The sequence below is a fragment of the Cavia porcellus genome, unplaced genomic scaffold (assembly GCF_034190915.1).
Source record: "Cavia porcellus strain 051 isolate PalLab524CR breed Dunkin Hartley unplaced genomic scaffold, mCavPor4.1 scaffold_1, whole genome shotgun sequence".
NCBI classification, from domain to species: domain Eukaryota; kingdom Metazoa; phylum Chordata; class Mammalia; order Rodentia; family Caviidae; genus Cavia; species Cavia porcellus.
The window spans coordinates 132,959,536-132,982,141 of record NW_026947484.1 but is presented as its reverse complement, the minus strand read 5'-3'; the positions used below and the strand labels follow the sequence as shown (position 1 = coordinate 132,982,141).

The following is a 22,606-nucleotide window of genomic DNA, read 5'->3' as shown; positions in this document are numbered from 1 at the left end:
TTTCTACCTTTGCCTACCTACTATCCAATTTCGGTGTCTTCTTTACAATGGAACCCTGGCTGGGTAAGGTAGACAGTAACTCACATGGAGCTTTGTGTTGAACAGTAGAATAGTGATAAGGTCAGACAACAGGGACTTTGAAAATTAAATAGCATTTACATTTGATTTCAGATGGAAGACAAAAAAAAACAAAAACAAAAACAAAAACCTCCCCAAAATCCCCATCGATGTTTTTGAGGTCAAGGGCAAAATAAAGATGTTATTTTAGAAAGATGGTTAGCTTGACAGTGATGACTCAATGATTAGATAATCATGGTTTTATCTATGGTTAATTCTATTAAAGTACTTCATAGATATTTGCTATTTTTGATAATTTCAGGAACAATCAATCCTTATTAGCAGCTTAAATCTTTCTATAACCAGCAGTTTAAAAAAAATTCAACATTGAACTAAAAGAGTAACAAAAGAAAACCCAATAGCTAACATTAAATTCTGCTTTAATAAGGAAAATATGGGCAAAATAAGATTGTATTAGGAAAACGTGTTTTCTCTAAGAAATAGACAAGAAAATAAAAACAGGATGAATAGCATTAAGTTTTTTTTTTGTCTTTGAGACAGGGTTTCACTATGTAGTTCAGGCTGGCCTTGAACTCACTTTGTAACTAAGGCTGGCCTAGAATTTGGGCAATCCTCCTGTCTTAGTCTCCCGAGTGCTGAGATTACAGGCATGCACCACCATACCCAGCTAACATTAAGTATTTTGAACTTAGTTTTCAGGGTGCTAGTTCACCATCACTACAGTTTATCCAATGTTAGAATAATGTTGTAAGTGGATTTAGAAAAGATACTTACTGAGCTGCCCCTTCCCTGAGGAGATTGTCATTGTTAAGTAGTAGCCGGACATCTGAGAAGGAAAACATGTTGAAATGTTGGATACTGGATAAGTCTGAGAAATTTTAGTACATTTCTAGAAAAGACATTTTTTGGGGAGGGATTTTGAGACTGGGTCTGGCTATGATGTGCAGGATGGCCTTGTGCTCACTACGTATCCTAGGTTCCCAGAATTCACAATCCTCCTTTCTCATCCCCTTATGTACTGAGATAACAAGCATGTGCCACCATGTTCAGCTATAACAGGTTTTTAAAATCTAGACTTTTGGGAGGTTAGCCTTCAGATATACTATATGTGCAGAAATTTTATAAATGTCAGTGAATAGATGTTAATGTTCATAGCTCTCTAGACAATTATTAGTGCTATAGAAAATCAACAATAGATTTCCAAGAAATTTCATAGCAAAAGAAAAATACTATTTGGAGAAGGTTCAAGTTAAATTAATAATTAAATTATTTATATTGTTATGGTTCTTGAGATGGAACCCATGGTCTCATACATGCTAGGGGAGCATTTTTATCATTGAGCTACAGTCTCTAGCAGGAGTGTTATTTAATGAATCATTTAAAATTAAGACTACATAGGCTGATGTAACTCAGTGGTAAAGCACTTTCCTAGCATGCACAAGGCCTTAGATTCAATCCACAGTACCTCCTTCCCCAGCCTGGGTTAAGAATTACAGGCCTTTCTGTAATACCAGCTCTAGAAAGCTGGGCAAAATTTTGTCACTGACCTAAAATCTTGATATATTTTCCTTTGAAGAATCTAATTACCAGAACCAGAGGTTTAGCTCAGCAGTCTAACTGCGCAAGATTGTGAGCACCAAAACAAACAAGCAAACAAAAAACAATCTAATTACTGTATAGGGATATACAACTTTTCAAAAAACTGTGTCAAACAGTCTAGTCATTTTTTTTTCTGATACTAAGAAAACACCAAGCATTTATTTCAAGAGGGAAAGCTAACTCTAAGCCAAAGGCTACTAATTTTGAAAGCTTCTGAAAGAAGGGTCTGGTGGTGGCCAATACGTGTGAATAAAAAAGCCGAGGCCTCATGACAGAAATAGCTCATTAATTCCTAATCTTAATGCTTTGATTATAGTGATTTTCATGATATTCCTGTAAAGTAAATTGTCTAAAGTAAAACAAAGGAATTTTAACTACAAAACATTAATTTTGTTAAGTCCTAAATTATCTGAGCTGAAAATCAAATTTAAGGAGAACTTTGTAAAAGCTAAGTTGTTGAAATTTTACATTTGAGGGAGGAAGACCAGGGAGAAAAAAGCTACCCTTGTCTCCCTTCTGTCAGAACTCAAAATCTAGAAATGATCTTTATAAAGATTTACTTCTATTATATTCTATATTTTTTATGGTCAATGTTTATGTTTCCTCTAGTTTTTCTCTGTGTAATTAATTTTACCAATGGAATTACTGAATATAATATTACACCATGTCTGGAGTTTTGAGAGTTATAGATCAATATCACAGTTTCTCTCAAGTAGCTCACGTTCCAATATAAAACAAGAATTTCAAAATAAATGTTTGCTAAAATGAATCAACATGTGTAAAGATGACTTACAGAGAACTTTTTCTTATCTTGTAAATTGTGTTAAGACAGTGAACAATATTTCGTTTTACTTCTTTTGGTTTTGTTTTTTCTGCAGTACTAGGGATTAAACCTAGGGCACTCTACTACTGAGCTACAACCCTGTCCCCTTTTTGACATAGGGTCTTGCTAAGGTGCTCAAGGCTGCCTCATGAGCCTTTTGCCTTAGCTTCCAGAATAGTTGTGATTAAAGGTGTGCGCCACTATGTCCAGCTGTGTATACCATGAGAGATTGGAAATATACTAGACAGTGGTTTGAAAATTGGCTGATTTAGAACTACTCATAAGGAATTTCATAAAATAAAGACTATCCAATTTTCTTCCACATCAAGCTGGACATTTTGGCACACACTTATAATCCTAGCACTCTGAGTGGCTCATGTAGGAATACTGCAAGTTCAAGCCTAGCCTGGGCAACTTAACAAGACCCTGTTTCAAAAGAAGTGTTTGGGATTCAGGTTAGTTCGAAGGCCCTGGGTTCAAAAGTACAGAGTAGGGCCTCACACATATACATTCACTAACAAAAAAACAATTCCACCCCAGATCTAATAAACATAAGCTTCCCCAAACAGTTCGGACCTACTAGCCCCAAACCTGTCATATACTTTTTTTTTTTCTTTTTTTTTTTTTGTCTTTTTCATTTTTATCGGTACTGGGGATCGAACTCACAACCGCCTTGCTTGCAAGACAGGTGCTTACGCTGCTGAGCTAAATCTCTAGCCCCTAACCTGTCATATACTAAGGAACTTCTTGAGTGAAAGCACTGAAGTACTACTGTACAGTACTGGGGATTGGACCCAGGGCTTTAACAGTATGTCCTTAGACTTAAATTTTTTTATTTTGAGGCCGGCTGTTGTGAAGTCACTAAATTGCCTAGGCTGGAACTGAACTTGTTAACCTCCTGCCTCAGTCTTCTAAGGGCTGAGATCACAGACATGTGCCACCAAGCCTGGTTTAAACTGCTACTTATAATGATAAAACTGAAAGTCAGGTACAATGGTACACCTGTGTAATCCTAGTTACTTGGGAGATAGATGCTATAGGATCACTTGAGCCCAGGAATTAAAAGACTATATTGGGCAATATAATGAGACTCAATCTCATTTTTAAAAAAAGTTTTCCAAAATAAAACTATAAGTCAATTCAATAGTATTTCTACATTTTTAGTATTAAACTACCTTAAGGTAGTTTTGGGATTGGGATTTAGCTCAGCAGCACTAGCTCCTGCCTGGCAAGTGTGAGGTTCTGAGTTTGATCCCCGATACCAAAAAAACCCAAAACAAAACAAAATAAAAAATAAACTACCTTAAATCTTTTTTTTCTTACCTAACATAGATACCCTAATTTATGGGGAGAGAGCTTGCTTTTTCAAACCTGGAATTGAATCCTAACTTTGATGCTTAACTAGCTAGGTAAACCTGGACAAATTTTTTCAGTCTTTTTGAATGTTGATTTCCTTAGTTATAAGCAAACACTTGCTGAAGACAATAATTAAGTAGGACTTAAAATAACTGAATACTAATCTTTACTCACCATTGAACACTTCATTAAACTCCCCTGGGGGTGCATGAGTGATGAATTTAGCAGCTATGCGTACCTAAAGAAGAATAAAATATTAGTAAGTGTACTTTGAAGAGTAACACAGAAGGAATTAATGGATTATAAAATTTTGTGTCTTGAATATACTCCAAAGCTCTCCAATCAATGTAAATATAGTCTAACTATAGTGAGATCTTGTCACAAACACCAAAATTAAATATTAGCAAATGGAATAAATAAAATTACAACATAGTGTTTATCCCAATGCAAGGATGATTTAACATTAACAAAGTGATGTTATTTACAAATTAAAGGAGCGAAGGATGTGATCACCTCAATGCATGTAAAATTCAACATTCATCCCAATCTCATGGGCCAAGGATACAGCTCAACAGCAGAGCATCTTCCTGACAACTGCAAAGTCCTGAGTTCAATTCCTGACACACACACACACACACACACACACACACACACACACCAATATCATAAAGGAACAAAACTCTAGCTTTTAGTAGAAGCAGGATAAATTTTGACTTAAAAGTGGTCAAAATTTGATGGCAACCTTCATAATGAGAAAACATAAGCACTGTCACTATTCTTAAAGGCAGGACATAGATGGGACCTATTATCTCTATTATTCAACACTACACTATAATGTCTTAAAAATGCTATGAAAAAAATTTTTTTTAGTTATTTATCCTAACCCCCCTCTTTTGTTCCCTTACAACCATTCTTTTCTGAATCACTTACTATTATAATAAATAGATATTAAAGTTAGAGTCTAATCTGTGTATCTCATTTTATTGTAGGTAATTTTTTTGACTGTTCTAATTTTAATTTTCAAAGTTTCTGGTAATTTCTCTTCTGTGTGCCCACACTAATCTTGATGAGGACATTAACACACATTGATGCATCTCTTGGCTTGCCCTTTCAATTTACTTATGGCTTGTCTCTAGTCATTCGAGGGGAGGCAGCAAGTCTACCTGATCAGGGTATGTAAGCCTAAGTGCCACAGGCTATTTAGAGCATGGACTATTTGACTCAGGGGTCATTCTGAGTGCCAAATTCTGAGAATACTGTTTCTGTATGTAAGATGGTCCAAATGGGAAAAGATATAGTCAGGTGATCCTCTTAGTGAGACAGCAATTCCCCAATTAATCTACTCTAAGACTGTTCTCTTCCTTCCTGTTCTTTAAACTGGTAACTTCTTCCAAAAGAGTTACTTGGCAATATCTACATATATTTTAAAATATTTTAATGAGAATAGGTGGCCAGACATGGTGGTGCACCCCTGTAATCCCAGCACAGGAAGATCACCACAAATTTGAGGACAACTTGGGTTATACAGCGAGTTCCAAGTCCAGCCTAAACTATGTAGGGAGATCGTGTTTCAATAAAAAGAAATAACAGCAACAACAAAAAAGTGTTTTGGAAAATAAATTTGTACTTCATGTAATTTTCACATCATGAAAGGCTATTCTTTTTTTTTTAATGGTACTTCTTTTGGAGAGGAGGCACAGTACTATAGATTGAATAAAATGCCTTTGCACTGAGCTCCATGTTCCCTGCCATTTTTTAAACTTTGAGACAGGGTCTTACTAAGTAGAAAAAGGGCTCAGGCTCGGCTTTAACTTGTAACCTTCCTGCCCCATCCTCCTAGAGTGCTAGAGTTACAGGCATGTGCCACTATGTTCACCTCTGACACTGTTTTCAACCATTCAAAAAAACATTAGCACACAGGTTCTATGAAAGCAGATGGACTGAATTTGGCCCACAGGTCATCGTTTTCCAACTCCTTGCACAGAAAGAACTTGTTAGACTTGTTCACTGCCATATGTATCCAAGGCAAAGACTTGGCACACGTTCTATAGGAATGTAAATGAGTACTATTTGATTATTTGCAAAACTTGTTTCTCTTTTGATTCTTAGTCTATTAAAATTTATACATTCAAATATATCATGTGTTAACAGAAAGTAAAATTTCAGAGGATTATTTTTATATTGTGTCACAGGGATTGGCTCTGTCCATTTAATTTTTTTAAATTTTACTTTATTTTTTGGGAGTTTGTTTTTGAGACAAGGTCTTGCTATGTAGCCCAGGCTGGCCTAAAATTCTCAGCAATCCTCATGCCTTAGCCTCCCAAGGTCTGGGGTTACAGGCTTATACCACGATGCATGGCTAAGTTTTAGGGTTTTTTTTTTCTTTTGAGACAGGTTCTCATCATGTAGTTCAGGCTGGCCTCAAACTCCCTATGTAGCAAACTACCAACAATTCTCCTGAGTGCTTGGATTACAGGCCTGTTCCAGGATGCCAGCCCCTTCTCCACCTTTTTGAACTAGTAGTTGAGTCAAAGCTGTGCTTGGGAAAGCTGAAATTACCAAAGTTGGGAGGGCTTGCTTAAAAGAGAAATAATAAGCTTGAAAGTCAAAACTGTATATCTAGTTTCAAAAAAGGGTCAAAACTAAATGAAAAAAAAATTTTTTTGTGTGGTAGTCTTGTTATGTAGTTCATGCTGGCACTGAAAATGAAGGAAGGAAGGTAAGAAAGAAGGAAGAGAGGCAGGCAGGCAGGCCAGCCAGCCAGCTCTTGCCTTTTGGTATGTCTTAAACATTAAAGATTTGTTAAATTAATTACATAATACATAAATACAGTGACAAAGACTGTCTCTTTACCAAACTTTAGTTGGGTTTCTCTATGCCATTTTCTCAACTAAGCCTTGGTCTTTCTCCCTAATGCTCACCTTTGACCCACTTAGCCCAGGTTTAGTAAGAATTTGCTCAACTTTGTTATCTGATCAAATTCATCGTAAGTCTTTGGCCTGCCTTCAGCAAGAATCCCCTTATACTTGACATTGCTTAATTATTTTTTTTTACCCACTGATACCCATTCCCTGCTCATTGGCTATAAATTTGTGGCTATCATTTCTATATCAGTATGTGAGCCTAACCTCTCATTTCTGGCAACAGATTTGAATAGTCTTCCTTATGATTTTAATATGTGTCTTAATAATTCTTTGCTTAACAGGCATCATCATTTTATTTTAATCATTTATTATGCAATAATGACAAATTGAAGCATAAAATTTAACATACTAGAAGAAACCAAATAACAGCTCCCATGTATTTCCTAGTTATCAACTATTTCTGTTTAATTTACAACTTTTTTGTTCAGCAATTTAGAAGAAACCATTCCTTAATTCTTAATCTAGACTTTCCTCTTAGAATACATCCAAGTCTGTAATCCCTACTTTTGGGAAGCTGAGGCAAAAAGATAGATGTGAGTTTTTAAGCCAGTCTGGACTACATAATGAGACCCTTGTCTCAAAAAACAACAAAAGAACTGGGGCAGGCGGAAAAATAGGAAGTGCCTTTCCTGTGAACTAGTGGAAACTATGGGCTTGGAGATACAGGGAAGCGCCCTTCCCATGAGCCAGCAACATGTGGCCTGACAGACACAGACAAAAACTGAGCACTCTGCCCGTAAGCTACTGGCTGATTTAGAGGAACACAGACTGAGTTGACAGCAACTGAGGTACAAAAACAATGTTTATATTGTTTGAGAGACTTTGTAGGCCTTAAGCCGGTAGTCTGAGCATCTATCTAGAGCATAATAGTATGCAATATAGCAACTATGGAGGATTTCCTCCTGTTTTATTTTTGAAATCCAATATTGTTCTCACAGTTTTGTTTTGTTCCATTTTATTCAGTGTTTTGTTTTGACTGGTTTTATTCTCTTCTGCTTGGTTTTATTATGTCTGATGGTATAGGCAGCAATTTTGAACATAACAAGAGGCTGTTATCCTGTTTTGAAGTCCTATATCACTTTCACAGTTTTGATTAGTTTGTTTTATTTTGTTTGGTTTTATTCTCTTTAAAAAAAAAATTAAGAAAAAGAAAGGAAAAAACAAAAACAAAGACATCCAGAATGCTGGTAAAAAGATTTCCTAGCATTCTGGCTTTAAGTTCAGAGTAAGTAATAAGCTTCAAGTCACAAACTGTCAAACAGACAAAAAATTTTAAGTACTGGCTCCATCTCAGTGAAGATAATAAATTTAAGTCCTATCATAAATCCAAAATGGCAGCAAAAGAAAAAATCCCATAAAACTATTTCGTTTAATAAGCACATGGGCCTAACTACCTAGATAAGAACTAGGGAAACAGAAAAAGCTTGAAATAGAATGTTCTGATGAGCCAGCAAATCTTTCTTTTTTTTTTTTGGTACTGGGAATCAAATCAGAACCTTGCACTTGCCAGGCAGGTACTCTGCCACTGAGCTATATCCCTGGCCCCAGAAAATAAGTGAAAAGATATATTAGCAACTTGTTGCTTGGGAGCTTAAATGTATTCAAATAACTGCTGCTATATAAAATGAATATTTGGGGGTAAGTAAACAGAACTAGGAAAAAAAATCAGGGAAAAATCCATGCCACTGCTAAACAATGTCCATGTAGATGCCAAATTCAAAAGGGTAGAATTAGCCGCAAAAAATGTAAGCTGACTTGAAGCAAAACCAGGGAGACGGATTAAGCCTCAAGATTTGGTGCATACTTGGTATGTTATGGTGTTCTAACTTAAAGTATGTCGTTTTTTTTATTTTTTATTTTTTTTACGGTACCGGGGATCGAACTCATGACTGCCTGCTTGCAAGGCAGGCGCTTATGCCACTGAGCTAAATCCCTAGCCCCTAAAGTATGTCTTTTTAACTATTTTATTTTTCTTCAAAATCTTTGAGAGTCAGATTTGGCTTCACATGCCATATAATACCTGTTCATATCTAGGGTTACTTTAAGCACACAAGATGGACATATACATAGCAAATACTTATTTTTTCCCCTAAACAAAGTCTTAGATATTATTGAATTTTATATAACCATATTGTATTTTTAATTAACACCATATTTTAAAAGTTCAGATCTTTATGTTCAGCAATTTGCTCAATTACTTAAAAACAACTCATTTGGTCCCAGGCATTTAAGGTGAGCATTAAAGAAAAAAGAATGATCATGTTAATTGACAAGCCAGACTTGGAATAAATTTATGCACTTTCTCTCTTATATGAAATCTGGGAAAGGAAAGGAAGAGGTCAACATGCAAACAGAAAGAATATTAGAGGAAAGGCATGGGGAAAAAGGAAGGAATGGTACCGGGAAGAATATAATCAAAGTATAATACCTACATGAGAATATCACAATGAAATCTAACATTGAGAAATAAATGTGTCAATAAAAAAGATTATTTGAAAAACACCAAGATATCAACCAATCACAGCAATGGGCCGCCATAAAATCCTGTTCTTAAAAACAAAAAAGAAAATGTAATTATTTTTCATAAAAATGTGTTATTTAAATTAACACGATGTAGGCTTATTATTATTATTTTTTGTTTGTTTTTGATATAAGGGCTTGCTGTGTAGTTTAGGCTGGTCTTTAACTTAAAATGTATCCCAGGCTGGCCTCAAATTCATCAGCCTGCATCAGCCTTCCAAGTGCTGGAATTACAGGTGAAAGATTTTGGCCCAGACAGGATGCTGTAGCCAGTGAAGCTTTAGAGGTGGAACCAAGAAGCTCCTATCTCCCCCACCCCTAGGAATTTATCTATGGCGCCAAACAAAGACCAATGGGCTACCCGTGCATCCCTAACGTCTCCTTAGGTTCCACCCCAAACTGAGGCTACTTATATACCCCCAACGCCACGTGTCTGCCAGAGAGAAAGCCGGACTCCAGTGGTCAGGGGTGTTTTGGTTTTCTCTCTCCGTGTTCTCAGAATAAAGGCCTCTTTTGTTTTATACTTCTCATCTTTTGGATATAAACTTATCATTTGGTGTTGTGACTCGATTGGCAGGCGATTGACTTCTGAGACACACCCAGTTCGAGTCCCCAGCCGATTCATGAACCGGATTACATCCTGGATTAATTCTCCACTTTTTGTCTCCCGGGACCTGCTTAATTTGTTGCCAACTGCTCATATACAACACTGGCCCGATTAATCTCAGGTGAGCAAACTCTGGAGTACTCTTCGGCGCTGGGCTAGGCCCCAGGTGGGTTTTCTCCCCACTTTCCATGGGTTTGTGACACTCTCATGTCCTTAAGACAGCCCAGGGCAGGGTCTTTCTGGGCAACCTGTATCCACACTTGAAAACTCTCACGTCCTTCGGGTTCGGATTAGCCTAAGGCAGAATTTTCCTGGGCCAGCCCACACTGTAAGACCCTCACATCCCTCGGAGCTTTAAGCTCTCACGAGCAGAACTGTTACTGAACCCACGTGAAAGCCACTCATACATCTCTTGGTGACAACTGAGAAATACGAGTTTTTGGAACCCTAACCGCCGTTTGATGCCACGGGACAAGTGACGGCTCAGTCTCTGGACCACGGCTCGTTTCTTGCCTGCATTAATCATGGGAAATGCTTTTCCTAATTCCCAAAAGATGCCTCTGCAATGCTTACTTTCCAATCTACGTACTCTTAAAAATAGACGCACCATAAAAACTAAACAATTAATCTTTTACTGCCAGGAGGTTTGGCCGACGTACCCACTTACCAGCAGCTCATGGCCCAAAGGGGGGACGTTTGATCCCTGTATTCTCAAAAATCTGTATGATTTCTGCCAAACTGGCGACAAGTTAACAGAGATCGCTTACATACAGACTTTCCTTGCTCTGAGAACGAACCCCTTCCTCATTAAATCTTGTACTCCTGCCAAGGTACTTTTAGCTAACTCTGCTGTGCCGCAAACTCTCCCCTCCGGCCCTCATGATCTGCCAGACGAAGTTTTTTATCAGTCACCACCTGCCTACCCCCAAAATCGTTCCTCAATGTTATCTTCCACTGTGCGATCATCTTCCCCTCCCTCCCTGGGACGCCTAATTCTCCCAGCAGCTCTAATCCCTGTGTTAGCACTTCCTTGCAGTCTCCTGAGAATTCTTGCGGCTCTAATCCCTCTGGCAGTGCTTCCTCGAAGTCTCCAATCTCTTACTTCCTGAGAATTCTCTGTCCCCTATGGCATTCTCACCTCCTGCCCACCATACTAGGTCTTGGTCGCTATGTCCTTCTGGCAAGCTGCATGACTGTTGCAGATTGCACAGGGACCATTGCCATCTTGCGGCCTTCTACCACGTGAAAGGACGCCGCCATCTTGGGATGGATCTCACAGTCAATGGCCACCCCCTTGTGGTTCCTCTTGTGATCAGCAACAGCCACCCTGTTGCAGACCACATGATGGTTCACTGTGCTGTGGACAGCAATTTCTTCGCTGCAGAGCACACAGTGAGGCGCCAACTGCCTGTGTTTCTCATCCCATGTTAACCAGTAGCCGCTTTGTAGCCACTCTGTAGCCACTCTGCAGATAATTGCTTACACATGCCTACTGGACGGATGGCTGCCCAATGGCCATCTACTCTGCAATCTTCTCCTCAATCTCTGCTACCACTTTGGGAACAAGCTGGCCCTGAGGGACTTGATAATATACATGTACCTTTCTCCCTTTCTGACTTATCTCAGATTACCCATAAATTAGGTAGCTTCTCTGTTGACCCACAGAATTATATTAGGCAATTTAAATTTATAACTAATTGTTATGATTTACATTTTAAGGATGTTTATGTGATTCTAAATACCACTCTCAGCTCACAAGTGCGAACTCAACTGTGGCAGGCAGCTTGAGAAGAAGCTGATCACAGACATAAGGCAAACACCGCTGATAAGGACCCTAGGCCTACAGCTGTGCCAGAACAGATCCTAACTGGAACTATCAAAATGGAGAAGGTTCAACAAAATTACATAAAATGATTGAGTGTCTAATTGTGGGCCTTAATAAGATTGCTCACAAACATACTAATTATAACAAACTTTTAGAACAGGTCCAGGAAGCTAATGAAAACCCAGCTGTGTTCCTAAATCAGCTTCAGGAAACCTTAATTAAGTTTACTAATGTGAGCCCAGACTCTCATGAAGGGATAATTGTTGTTAACTATTTTATTTCCCAGTCTGCTCCTGATATTCGTGCAAAATTACAAAAGGTTGAACATGGCCCTCAAACTCCGCAAGGGGATCTTCTTAAATTAGCTTTCTGTATCTTCAACAACAGAGATAAAATTCAAAAAAGAGGAAAAACAAGCTCAAAAGATAAAGTTTGCTAAATATCAGTCTGATCTCTTAGCAGTGGCACTTGGGGCTCCTAGGACAAGAAATCCAAAACAAGGTGTGGCTGCCCGAGTCCTGCCTGGACCATGCTTTAAATGCAGCAAACAAGGACACTGGGCAAAGATTGCCCCAACCCTGGCATCCCTCTAGGGCCGTGTCCCTACTGCAACAATAAGGGCCATTGGAAGAGCTGTCCTAGCTGCCAGCGAATGGGTAAGCTATCCTCTAACTCCTTGCCCTCACAGGAGACTCTGTCAATGCCAGATTTGTCGCTGACTGGTCTGCTTGAACTTGCTGTGGAAGATTGACGGGGCTCGGGGCTCACAGCCCCCATTCTGGTAAACTTGTCGGAACCCCAAGTCTCACTTGAGGTCTCAGGTAAGATAATATCTCTGCTTGTAGATACAGGGGCGACTTATAGTGTACTTCCTGAATTTTCAGGACCTTGTAGTAAGTTCTTGATTTCTGTTGTGGGGGTTGACAGCCAGCCTACCCAGCCTTTGCAAACTCGGCCTGTCCCATGTCGATTCCAGACTCTCTTCTTTACCCATAGTTTCCTAGTAATCCCAACATGTCCTACACCCCTTTTAGGTAGAGACCTTCTTCAAAAGCTTAATTTTTCCTTTACTTTCTCCCTCCCCACAGCCCTAATCCTCCAAACAGCCTTCTCTGGTTGACCCCATAGTTTGGGACACATCCAATCCCACTCTGGCTACACATGTCATGCCTGTTTTAATCCGTCTCAGGGATCCCTAAATTTTTCCCTGCGTTCCCTAATACCCCATAGCTCCTCAACATTTAAGGGGACTTAAACCCATAATTAAGCGCCTTTTGGACAACCGTTTTCTTAAACATACCCATTCACCCCACAACACTCCCATTCTCCCGGTACTCAAGCCTGATGGGTCCTACTGCCTGGTACAGGACCTTAGAGTAATCAATAGTGCTGTTACCCCTACTCACCCAGTCATGCCAAATCCCTATACCATGCTCTCTCATTTCCCTCCCTCCACCACTCACTTTACAGTTATAGATCTTAAAGATGCCTTCTTTACTATCCCCCTACACCCTGATTGCCAGAACCTCCTTGCGTTTACATGGACTGACCCAGACACTCTCAGGTCTCAATGACTTACTTGGACAGTGCTCCCCCAAGGGTTCAGAGATAGTCCCCACTTCTTTAGTCAAGTTCTCGCTACTGACCTCACAGAACTTGATCTCAAACCTAGTGTTCTTCAGGGGCTGGAGATTTAGCTCAGCAGCCTAAGTACCTGCCTTGCAAGCAGGCAGTCCTGAGTTCAATCCCCGGTACCGATAAAAATGAAAAAGATAAAAAATAAATAAATAAATAAGCCTAGTGTTCTTCTGCAATACATACACGATCTTCTGTTATGTTCTACATCCCACGTTAGCCATACACCATTCAGCCAGTCTTCTTAATTTCCTTGCTAGTGGTGGATACAGGGTCTCTCCTGCTAAAGCACAGATAGCCTCTCCAAAAGTCAAATACCTAGGTCTCACTCTCACCTCCACCACTCGTTCCATCAACTTTTACCCTTTCAGATGGGGAAGTAAGCACCTCTCATAACTTCACTCCTCCTAACCCCACGTTTATTTTTCAGAATTCTGCCTCACTGTGAAAATGTTTCTGCCTTAACCTTGTCCTGATATAATGACATGTCTAAATCAAAAGCACCTTTCCTTCTACCTCACCTGGGTCCTTAAATATGATAGTGCCATGCCTCCTTATAACATCTCGTCTCTGTTTTTCCAGTCTAACATACGTGCATTCGCCAGTGAAGTTGTCCTGGCGAAAATACCTGGCACCAGCATCTACTTGGGCATCAACCGTCATCCCATCGACTCCCCTAGACTCCATTACAGCACCCCTTGCCAGCAGTAAGTAGTTAAAGAGAGAAATCTTCACCCCTTTTCATAATAATAATCGTAAGATGGGATATGAAAGAGTTTTGGCTCAGACAGGATGCTGTAGCCAGTGAAGCTTTAGAGGTGGAACCAAGGAGCTCCTATCTCCCCCACCCCTAGGAATTTACCTGTAACTCCATCTTCCCCGCCCCTAGGAATTTACTATGGTGCCAAACAAAGACCAATGGGCTACCCATGCATCCCTATTAGGTTCTACCCCAAACCGAGGCTACTTATATACCCCCCACGCCACGTGTCTGCCAGAGAGAAAGCCGGACTCCAGCGGTCAGGGGTGTTTTGGTTTTCTCTCTCTGCGTTCTCAGAATAAAGGCCTCTTTTGTTTTATACTTCTCATCTTTTGGATATAATCTTATCAATAGGTATGCACCATCACACTTGGCTATCACTGGTCTTTTAAAATGAATAAAGAAGTGTTTTTAAATTTAAAAAAAATACAAAAAAAAAAAAAAAAAAAAAAAAAGAAAAGAAAAGCCAACAGATTTCCTTTTGCTTTAAACTGATTTAAATGAACTTATGTCTTGGTTACACCTGCAGGGATTTTGATGCACTAGAAGTCTTAGCAGGGCTTGGGGATCAAAACTGTTAAAGACTTCCTCAGGTGAAGCCTGGCTTGTTACATCAGGTGAAAGCTGTCACCTTAAGTTAATACAAAGTGCAAACCATCATGATGAACACAAATAACACAGTAAGTACTTAGGTTTTCCAATCTTTGTATATTTTATCTTGGCTAATTTACACAAATAGATATCAATAAGGATGCATCATCTGTCCAAAAGTAACTAATTCAGCCAAGTGTGGGACAAGCCTATAATCCCACTACCCTGGGAGGTTTAGGCAAGAAAATCCTGATCCCAAATTCGAGCCCAACCTTAGGCAATTTAGTGAGACCCTGTCTCAAACTAAAAAATAAAAAAGAGCTGAAGCGATAGCCCCTGCCCTGGGTTCAATCCCCAATACCAGGAAAAGACAATGAAAACAAAAACAAAAAAAATTAAAGCCATTAAAGTGCCAAATCAGTAACATGGATAGTGTATGTAAAGAAATTAGGACATGGGCCAAATTGGGAAAGAACACTGTAAAAGGAAGATAAGATCTAAATTGGGCTCTATAAAGAGGTTTTAGATACTTCTTGAGGGCATTCCAAGTAAAAGAATAATAAGAACAAAAAAGGAAAAATAGCCTTTTGGTAGGAAGATTAGGAGATAATAAAAGAGAGGGGTAGACTTAGAGAGTCAGAGGGCAGTAGTTAGGGTAATATCAAATCTGGTTTAGGATCACCAGGAGTTTGGCCAGCCTGGTTATATAGTGAGTCCAAGGCTAGCCTGAACTACACTCTGAAACTCCATTTCAAAAAAACAAAAACAGGGCCAGGAATTTAGCTCAGTGGTACAGCATCTGCCTGGCAAATGTGAGGTCCTCAAAAAAAGGCAAGGAAAGAGGACATGAAATATGATTTGGAATTAGCTAGGATAACAAGAGAAGTCTTAACGAAGAACAGCTTCTAGTTAAATATACAAATGAAGTGAGTAGGTACAGGACTAGGGGAAAACCAGTAGATGAAGTTAGACTTAAGTAGAAAACATCCTAGAACTTGTAAGGATTAATCAGAGTTAAGAATTTTTATTCTAAAAAATATGGGAAGTCACTGGATACTTTTGGGCAGCGGAATAAAATGTTCTGACCTACATTTTAACCAGATCACTTGAGTGCTTTCTTTAGGATAGATTGCTAACAGGAGGGGAAGGGGACAGGAGTGAGGAACAGCAATAACAGAGACCATAATAATTTCAGTGAGAGATCATAGTGTTTTCTTTTAGTGGATGGAATTAAGGTGTGTTAAGAAATAGTCACATAAGTTAGAGGCACAGTATTTGCTAATGAACCATAATATGGACTTTGAAACACTATTCAAACACTACTAAGGAGTGTCCATCCTTGTATGGTGGTACCTACTTGTAATCATAGAACTATGGGCGGCAGAGGGAAGAGGATCACAAATTCAAGTCCAGCCTGGGCCTCTTGAAGAGACTATTTGAATACATAAATAAATAAAAAGGGTGGTAGAGGCCCTTGGTTCAATCTTCAAAAGAAAACAAGCAGGAAAGCAAGTGTCATTCAGTAAGGATGAAAGAATGCAGAAAAAAATCTGTCTTTTTTTTTTTTCTTTTAATTGGTACCAGGGATCTAACTCACGACCATGCGCTTGCAAGGCAGGTGCTTATGCCGCTGAACTAAATTCCCAGACCCAGAATGCAGGAAAATCTGTAACATGAAAATTTTGATACATGAAGGTTTCCTTCAAGCTCTGCAACCCTGGGCCCCAACTAGTAATTTGACGACACAACTCAGCTAGAGAAAAAAAATGCCCATTCATTGCTATTACTTAAAGACCTGACATGGTATTGGTGTTGGGTATATGTATGTACCTATTATGGAGAAAATGTCATGAACATTTTTAGACCATACAGTTATCGTCCTGGTTCTAAATCTATGCTCAAAAAATGTAAATTTAAACATTTAAAATCACAATTTGATTTCTGATGCACCTAACCTGTCTGAAAAAAAGAATCTAGTCCCTTCTATACTTACTAAATTGGTTGTCATTCCACTTTTATACATGAATTTCATTAACTTAGCTAAATAAGTTTGTCTTTAAAAGAGATTTGGATTTATAATTCCAGTGAATCAAGCTACTTAGTTCCCAAGTTCACTAATAATAGTTCTAAAACTGAACAAAAATCATTGGGAAGCTTATTAGTTTCTCTTTTTTTTTCTTCTTCAGTACTGGGGACTGAACTCAAGGTCTTACAAATGCTAGGCAGCTGGGAAGCTTATTAAAAACAGACTCCTACTAACCCCTAATTTAAAAAAGCCTAAAATAAATCTGCTTTTGAAACACAAAGATTTTACTCTAGGCAATAATGTTCTAAAGAACTGCCACACCATAAGATGGGGTGAGGGGAGCATTGGGGATTGAACCCAGGGCTTCCAAACTGAGCCACATCCTCAGCTCTTTTTTATTTTGAGACAGTCTTACTAAATTGCCTAGGCTAGGCTCAAATTTATGATCCTTCTGCTTCAGCCTCCCACAGGGCTAGGATTACAGATGTATGCCACCATACCTGCCTCCTTAAAATTCTTAAAAAGGTAAGCCTGTAGTCTTCTTGGCCTTGTCATGGGGGTCTTTCATGATCTTTAACTTCTAAAGCCATATTTTCAATGTGTGTTTATATTTTAAACATGTGCCAAGAATTTTTGGTGGCATATTCAAATAGCCTGAAAAAGCACCAAGATATTTCAGCAATAATTATAATGCAGTATCACCAAAGAACCTCAGTGTTTCAGTGTCTACAATAAAGTATCCATGTCTTTTTTTCCATTAATTTGGTTGCTGTTTAAGGCAATTATCATTTCTGCAGTAGAACTGCTCATTATCTTCACCAAATATCTACTCAAAGGAATCAAAACGGAACACAGGCTCTGGAGTCAGACTGCTGGCATTGTATCTGTTCTACTAATTGTTAGTTCTGGACACTTGGTCATGTTATTTTAACCTCTAATGTGCCTTACTTCAATGCAACTATAGAATGGGAAAAAACCTAATTGTTTTTTTCCATAGAATGTTCCAAAATGATCTTGCACACATTAAGCATTTAAATGTTACCTACATGAAAAACAAAGAATTCATAAGGCAAAGTTTTCTTATGTTTCAGTAAATCTACCAACTTTTTTTGGTTTGTCTTTTGTTTTTGTTTTTTGAGACAGTATCTTGCTATGTAACCCAGGCTGGCCTCTAATTCAAATCTACCCTCCTGCCTCAGTTTGGGGAATGTTGGGATTACAGTTGTGTGCCACCATTCCCAGCCCTACTATCTTTGATGATATAGTGTCTATATAGTGTCTTTTAGCTTATATGTTAAATACCATTATTGACAACGTGTCATCTGATCTACTCGAACAACTATTCTAGCTCACAGATGCCACCCTAAAATATACTGTATTTGTGCAGCTATTTTACTAAGATTTACCCAGAGCAAAGTTCAGTAGTATAACAGTTCAAAACTCAGTAACATAGCTGTGAATAATTCATAGTTAACTAACTAGAATGTGCCAAGGAAGGTTAGGCTGGAGGCAGGAACAATTAAGAATGCTGTTGAAAATAATCCAAGCAAATCAGATGCTATGGCAGATGCCTGTAATTTTTGTAATCCTAGCTACTTTCAGGAGGCTAAAGCAAGAGGGAACAAGTTTAAGGCCAGCTTATACAATTTAGGGAGACTGCCTCAAAAAATAAAAAGGGGGACTTGGGATTTAGCTCAGTGGCATAGCGCCTGGCTAGCAAGCCTTAGGTTGTGAGTTGATTCCAGGTACCACAGGGGGAAAAAAAAAATGGGCTGGGGATGTAGACTCAGTGAGAGGCCCTGGGGTTTAATTCCCACTATGGGGTAAAGGACCAGTAGGCAGGAATCAAATATCAGAAAAAGTCCCAAATAAAGAAAACAGTAGAAGGAATGTGGACAGGTTAGAGATACTATTTAGGGAAAAATATATCTTTTCATGAGAGCAGCGCAGCTAGAGGGAGTACTCTACTCTTGTCCCTTTCTAAAATTTTAAGTATGAAACTATATAATCCTGAAATACCTTGTATAAAACAATTTTAAAAATTAATGGAAATGGAGGAACAGAATGTAATGAGGAAGGAAAATTTTACTGGACTTATATGAACATGACAGGAGAAGGTAAGGGTAAAAAAGTTAAAAAACAAACTGTTCTGTACCTCTTCGCAAGTAAAATGGTGGAAGGAATGAAATGCAGATTCATGGGAGGTTCTGATGCTGAAATTATCATCTAGTTAAAAAATACCCAGGTCACTGGGGATATAGCTCAATGCCGTAAGTGCCTGCCTGGCAAGTGCAAGGTCATGAGTTTGATCTCCAGTCTCCCTCCACCAAACCCCAGGATTTCAGTATCATGATTTATTTCCTTTATCCAGGGATTAAATTTCATGATGCATAACGACTTTGTTTTTATTTTTGGTACCTGCACTTGAACTCAGGACCTCGCAATTGCAAGGCAGTAGCTTGTGACACTGAGCTATATGCCCAGCTCCTAAGACTTTTGTTTTGACCACCCCCACCCCCACTGCTAAATTTGACTGGCTTAAAAAAAAAAAAAAAAGACTTGTTTTGGGAAGAAGTTTGTACATGGGATAGAGAAAAGAGACAAAATGCCTTGCCCATCGTGGTTTTTTTTCTTCTTCTTCTTTTTTGAGGCAGAGTCCTGCTTTTGTAGGCCAGGAAGCCAGGCTGGCCTTTAATTTTCACTGTAGTCCAGGCTGGCCTTGAACTTCAGAGTCCCCTGCCTTAGCCTCCCAAGTACTAGGATTATATTCATATGCCACCATGTCTGGCATAGTATGTTTTTCTGAATTTTCTAAAGACTTAAGCAGAAGAAAATACTTTCATTAGGGACTTTGTGAATCTCCTTGTAGGTATCACAATAATCATTTGGTAACCATAAAGCTTTGCAGTTTCATGGCAACTAATAGGACAACACTTAGGGGATGGGAGTTGGATGCTGGCAGCAGTGGCAAGCTCCAGTGATGGCAGCAGGTCCTTGACATAATGATGTGTAAAAAGCGTGTGTTTATCCCAAGTATAAACACACTCCTGAATACCTAGAGATTACCAGAAATAAGGAGGAGGGGGCATTTTATAGGAAAAGGATGTAAGACGGAGAAATAATGACACTTTTATGCCACACTGTGCTATGCACCAAATAAAAAAAACAGCATTCTAGTTACCAAGGAACTTGGTCTTGTTATCAGGGCAAATACAAAAAAGCAGACAAGAACTTCTGTGCTATTTTAATGTTTTCATTTTAAAGAGATTTTTTTTCTTAGAGTTTGAAAAAGTGCATTAAATTATTGGGGCAGTTTGATGCAATTCCCCCTGCCTCTTTATTTTAGAAGGAAAATGAGGCCCACTCAGGTTGTTTTTTCCAAAAATCACTCAAGTGACTAGATGCAAAATAGGGAGAGGCTAAATCTCCTAACAACCCAAATCACTTTTTTCCACTATACCACAATACCTTATTTATAATTTATTTATTTATTTTTGGTACGGGGAATCAAACTCAAGACCTCACACTTGCCAGATAGGTGCTGTACCACTGAGCTATATCCCTGGCCTCTTATTTACAATTTCTTAAATGGATGGTTCAATTTTGGTTTTCATTCATAGTATGTAAAAAACTGATAGTTTTTTTTTTTTTAAAGCAGGGGTTAGAATCAGACATACCTGGAGTCTGAATTTTTTAATTATACTATTTATTTAGTATTAAGGCCTCCCTCTCTCCCTTGGAGACACTAAGAACTGAACCCAGATTGTTCACACTGAATTACAGCCCCAGCCCTTTAAAATTTTTTTTGAGACATGAGCTCACTAAATTGCCCAGGCTGGGCTCAAATTTGCAATCTTCCTATTTCAGTCTCCTAGTGTTGGTGTTAAAGGTGTGCCCCAGTTTAAGGCTGGTTTTAATGAAATAGTTTAATGCCCTGAAATAAACTGTTAACCTGTACTTTTAACAAGACTGGGCACCTGCTTAGGCTTTGTGCTTCTTACTTAGGATTCTGTAACAGATTATATGACCACTACTTGGCAAAACTAAAAGGAAGTAAGGAGAGTAATATTAATGCTAGTTGATAATTTGTTAGAAAACTATCATGGCAAGTAAACTTTAGGCTTAGTTGATTCTGCAAGTAATAACTCATTTACTTAAGGAGGTAACACATATTCAAGGAAATCCATTCTAAAGGTACATTTTCATAAGCTCTATCAGAACCCTCAAATCCCTTCATCCATTTACAACATTTTCTTTCCTTTCTTTTTTTTTTTTTTTGGTACCGGGGATTGAACTCACAACCTTGCGTTTGCCAAGCAGGCACTTATGCCACTGAGCTAAACTCCCAGCCACATTTACAACATTTTCTACATCTCTTTCAAATAGCAGATTTTGATAAATCTGTTTCTCAAAACAATGCCTTACAATTGTCTAACTAAAAATATACAGGTCCATTTCTCAGTTATGGTAATTTTGAAGTTGCACACAAAGTATTCTACTAGCAAGGCTCAAGAGAATAAAGCATTTTAATCACACTTTCTTCACTCCTAAAATTCTCTTTGCGTGTTTACAAAATGCTGAATCATGAAATAAAGGAAACAGAGGATGGAACCCAAACAAACAGTTCATCTCATAGTTCAAGTTTCCTAATTAGCATCTCTTTAGTTTTGCTAAGCATTTACAACCAAGTAAAGAGTACATAAAACTACAAGAATGGAGCTCATTTTAAACTGAACTCCAGGGTAAAACTAAAAGCATTTATTTCTGCATGCTCTTACATTTTTCACTTCCTGCTTTATTTTGACAGCTCATCATGACCATTTCAGGTAACAAGCCACAAGTTTAAAAAAAAAAAAAAAAACAACTTCCTTTTTATAAAGTGATAAAACTTTTCAAGTTAAATTATGAGCATGGATTTTACTACCCTTTATAGCAATTCCTGCAAGGAAATCAGAGAATACCATCATCAAGTGTTATTTATATTTTTAATGCTATGTTATTTATTTACTTTTATTTATTTATTTTTCAACAGAGTCTCTCTATACGGTTCAGGCTGGCCTTGAACTCACATGGATCCTCCTGCCTCTGCCTCTCGAATCCTAGGATTATAGGCATGCGCTACCATGGCCAGCTCCATCATCAAATTTAAAACAGTCTACTGCCTTCTGAAAATGTATCAAAGTTGAAAAGCAGTATTAAAATATATTTGATATCACAGCATACATGCTTTAAAAAAAAAATCAGCTGAGTGTGGTAGGGCATGCCTATAATCCCAGCACTCCAGTGGATGAGGCAGAAGCCTGGATCCTGAGTTGGGAGGCTTTGATGGGCAACATAAGGCAATACCCAAAAACAGACCCACCCAAAACAAATGAAGCTGAGTTTTAAAGGCAAAAAAGAAAAAAATTATTTTAGAATTTCTTCAAGAATTCAAAATTCAGAACACTTTTGTTTTAAAATTAAGTTTATTGTTAACATCTTATAGGAAAAAAAATCTCATAAAAGGGTTAACTACTATCTATGACTCCCAGGATGTACCAATAAGTCTTGCTGGAAAAATACTTTCTCAATTCTTGAATTCAGTTAAAAAGAATCTGAAGGACAGAGGACAGGGAGCAAGATAGGCATGACACTGAAGGAAAACTCAAACACTATCTTACAAGTCAAGGCACCCTTTTTACCTAACAGACTGACAGATATACAAATAGGTTTTATCTTGGAATAGGATCTTAACAAAATTTCAGTATCTCAAAATCGTAGGATTATGACTGGTGATATGGTGGTGCATATCTGTGATCTCTGCACTCAACTGGGAAAATTGAGACAGGAGGAGATCAAGGCCAACAGGGATTCAGGATCAGA

At 38.4% G+C, this 22,606-nt stretch overlaps 1 protein-coding gene across 1 annotated transcript in view; it reads right to left on the bottom strand.

Moving 5' to 3' along the window:
- Capza1 (capping actin protein of muscle Z-line subunit alpha 1) overlaps positions 1 to 22,606 on the bottom strand; it is a 50,010-nt gene that overhangs the window by 24,728 nt on the left and 2,676 nt on the right. The window contains exons 2-3 of the mRNA XM_003479005.5: positions 4,031 to 4,094; positions 853 to 904 (exon numbers count right to left, since the gene is read on the bottom strand). Coding sequence (XP_003479053.2) covers positions 853 to 904; positions 4,031 to 4,094 — 116 coding nt within the window. The remainder of the gene's footprint in view (positions 1 to 852; positions 905 to 4,030; positions 4,095 to 22,606) is intronic.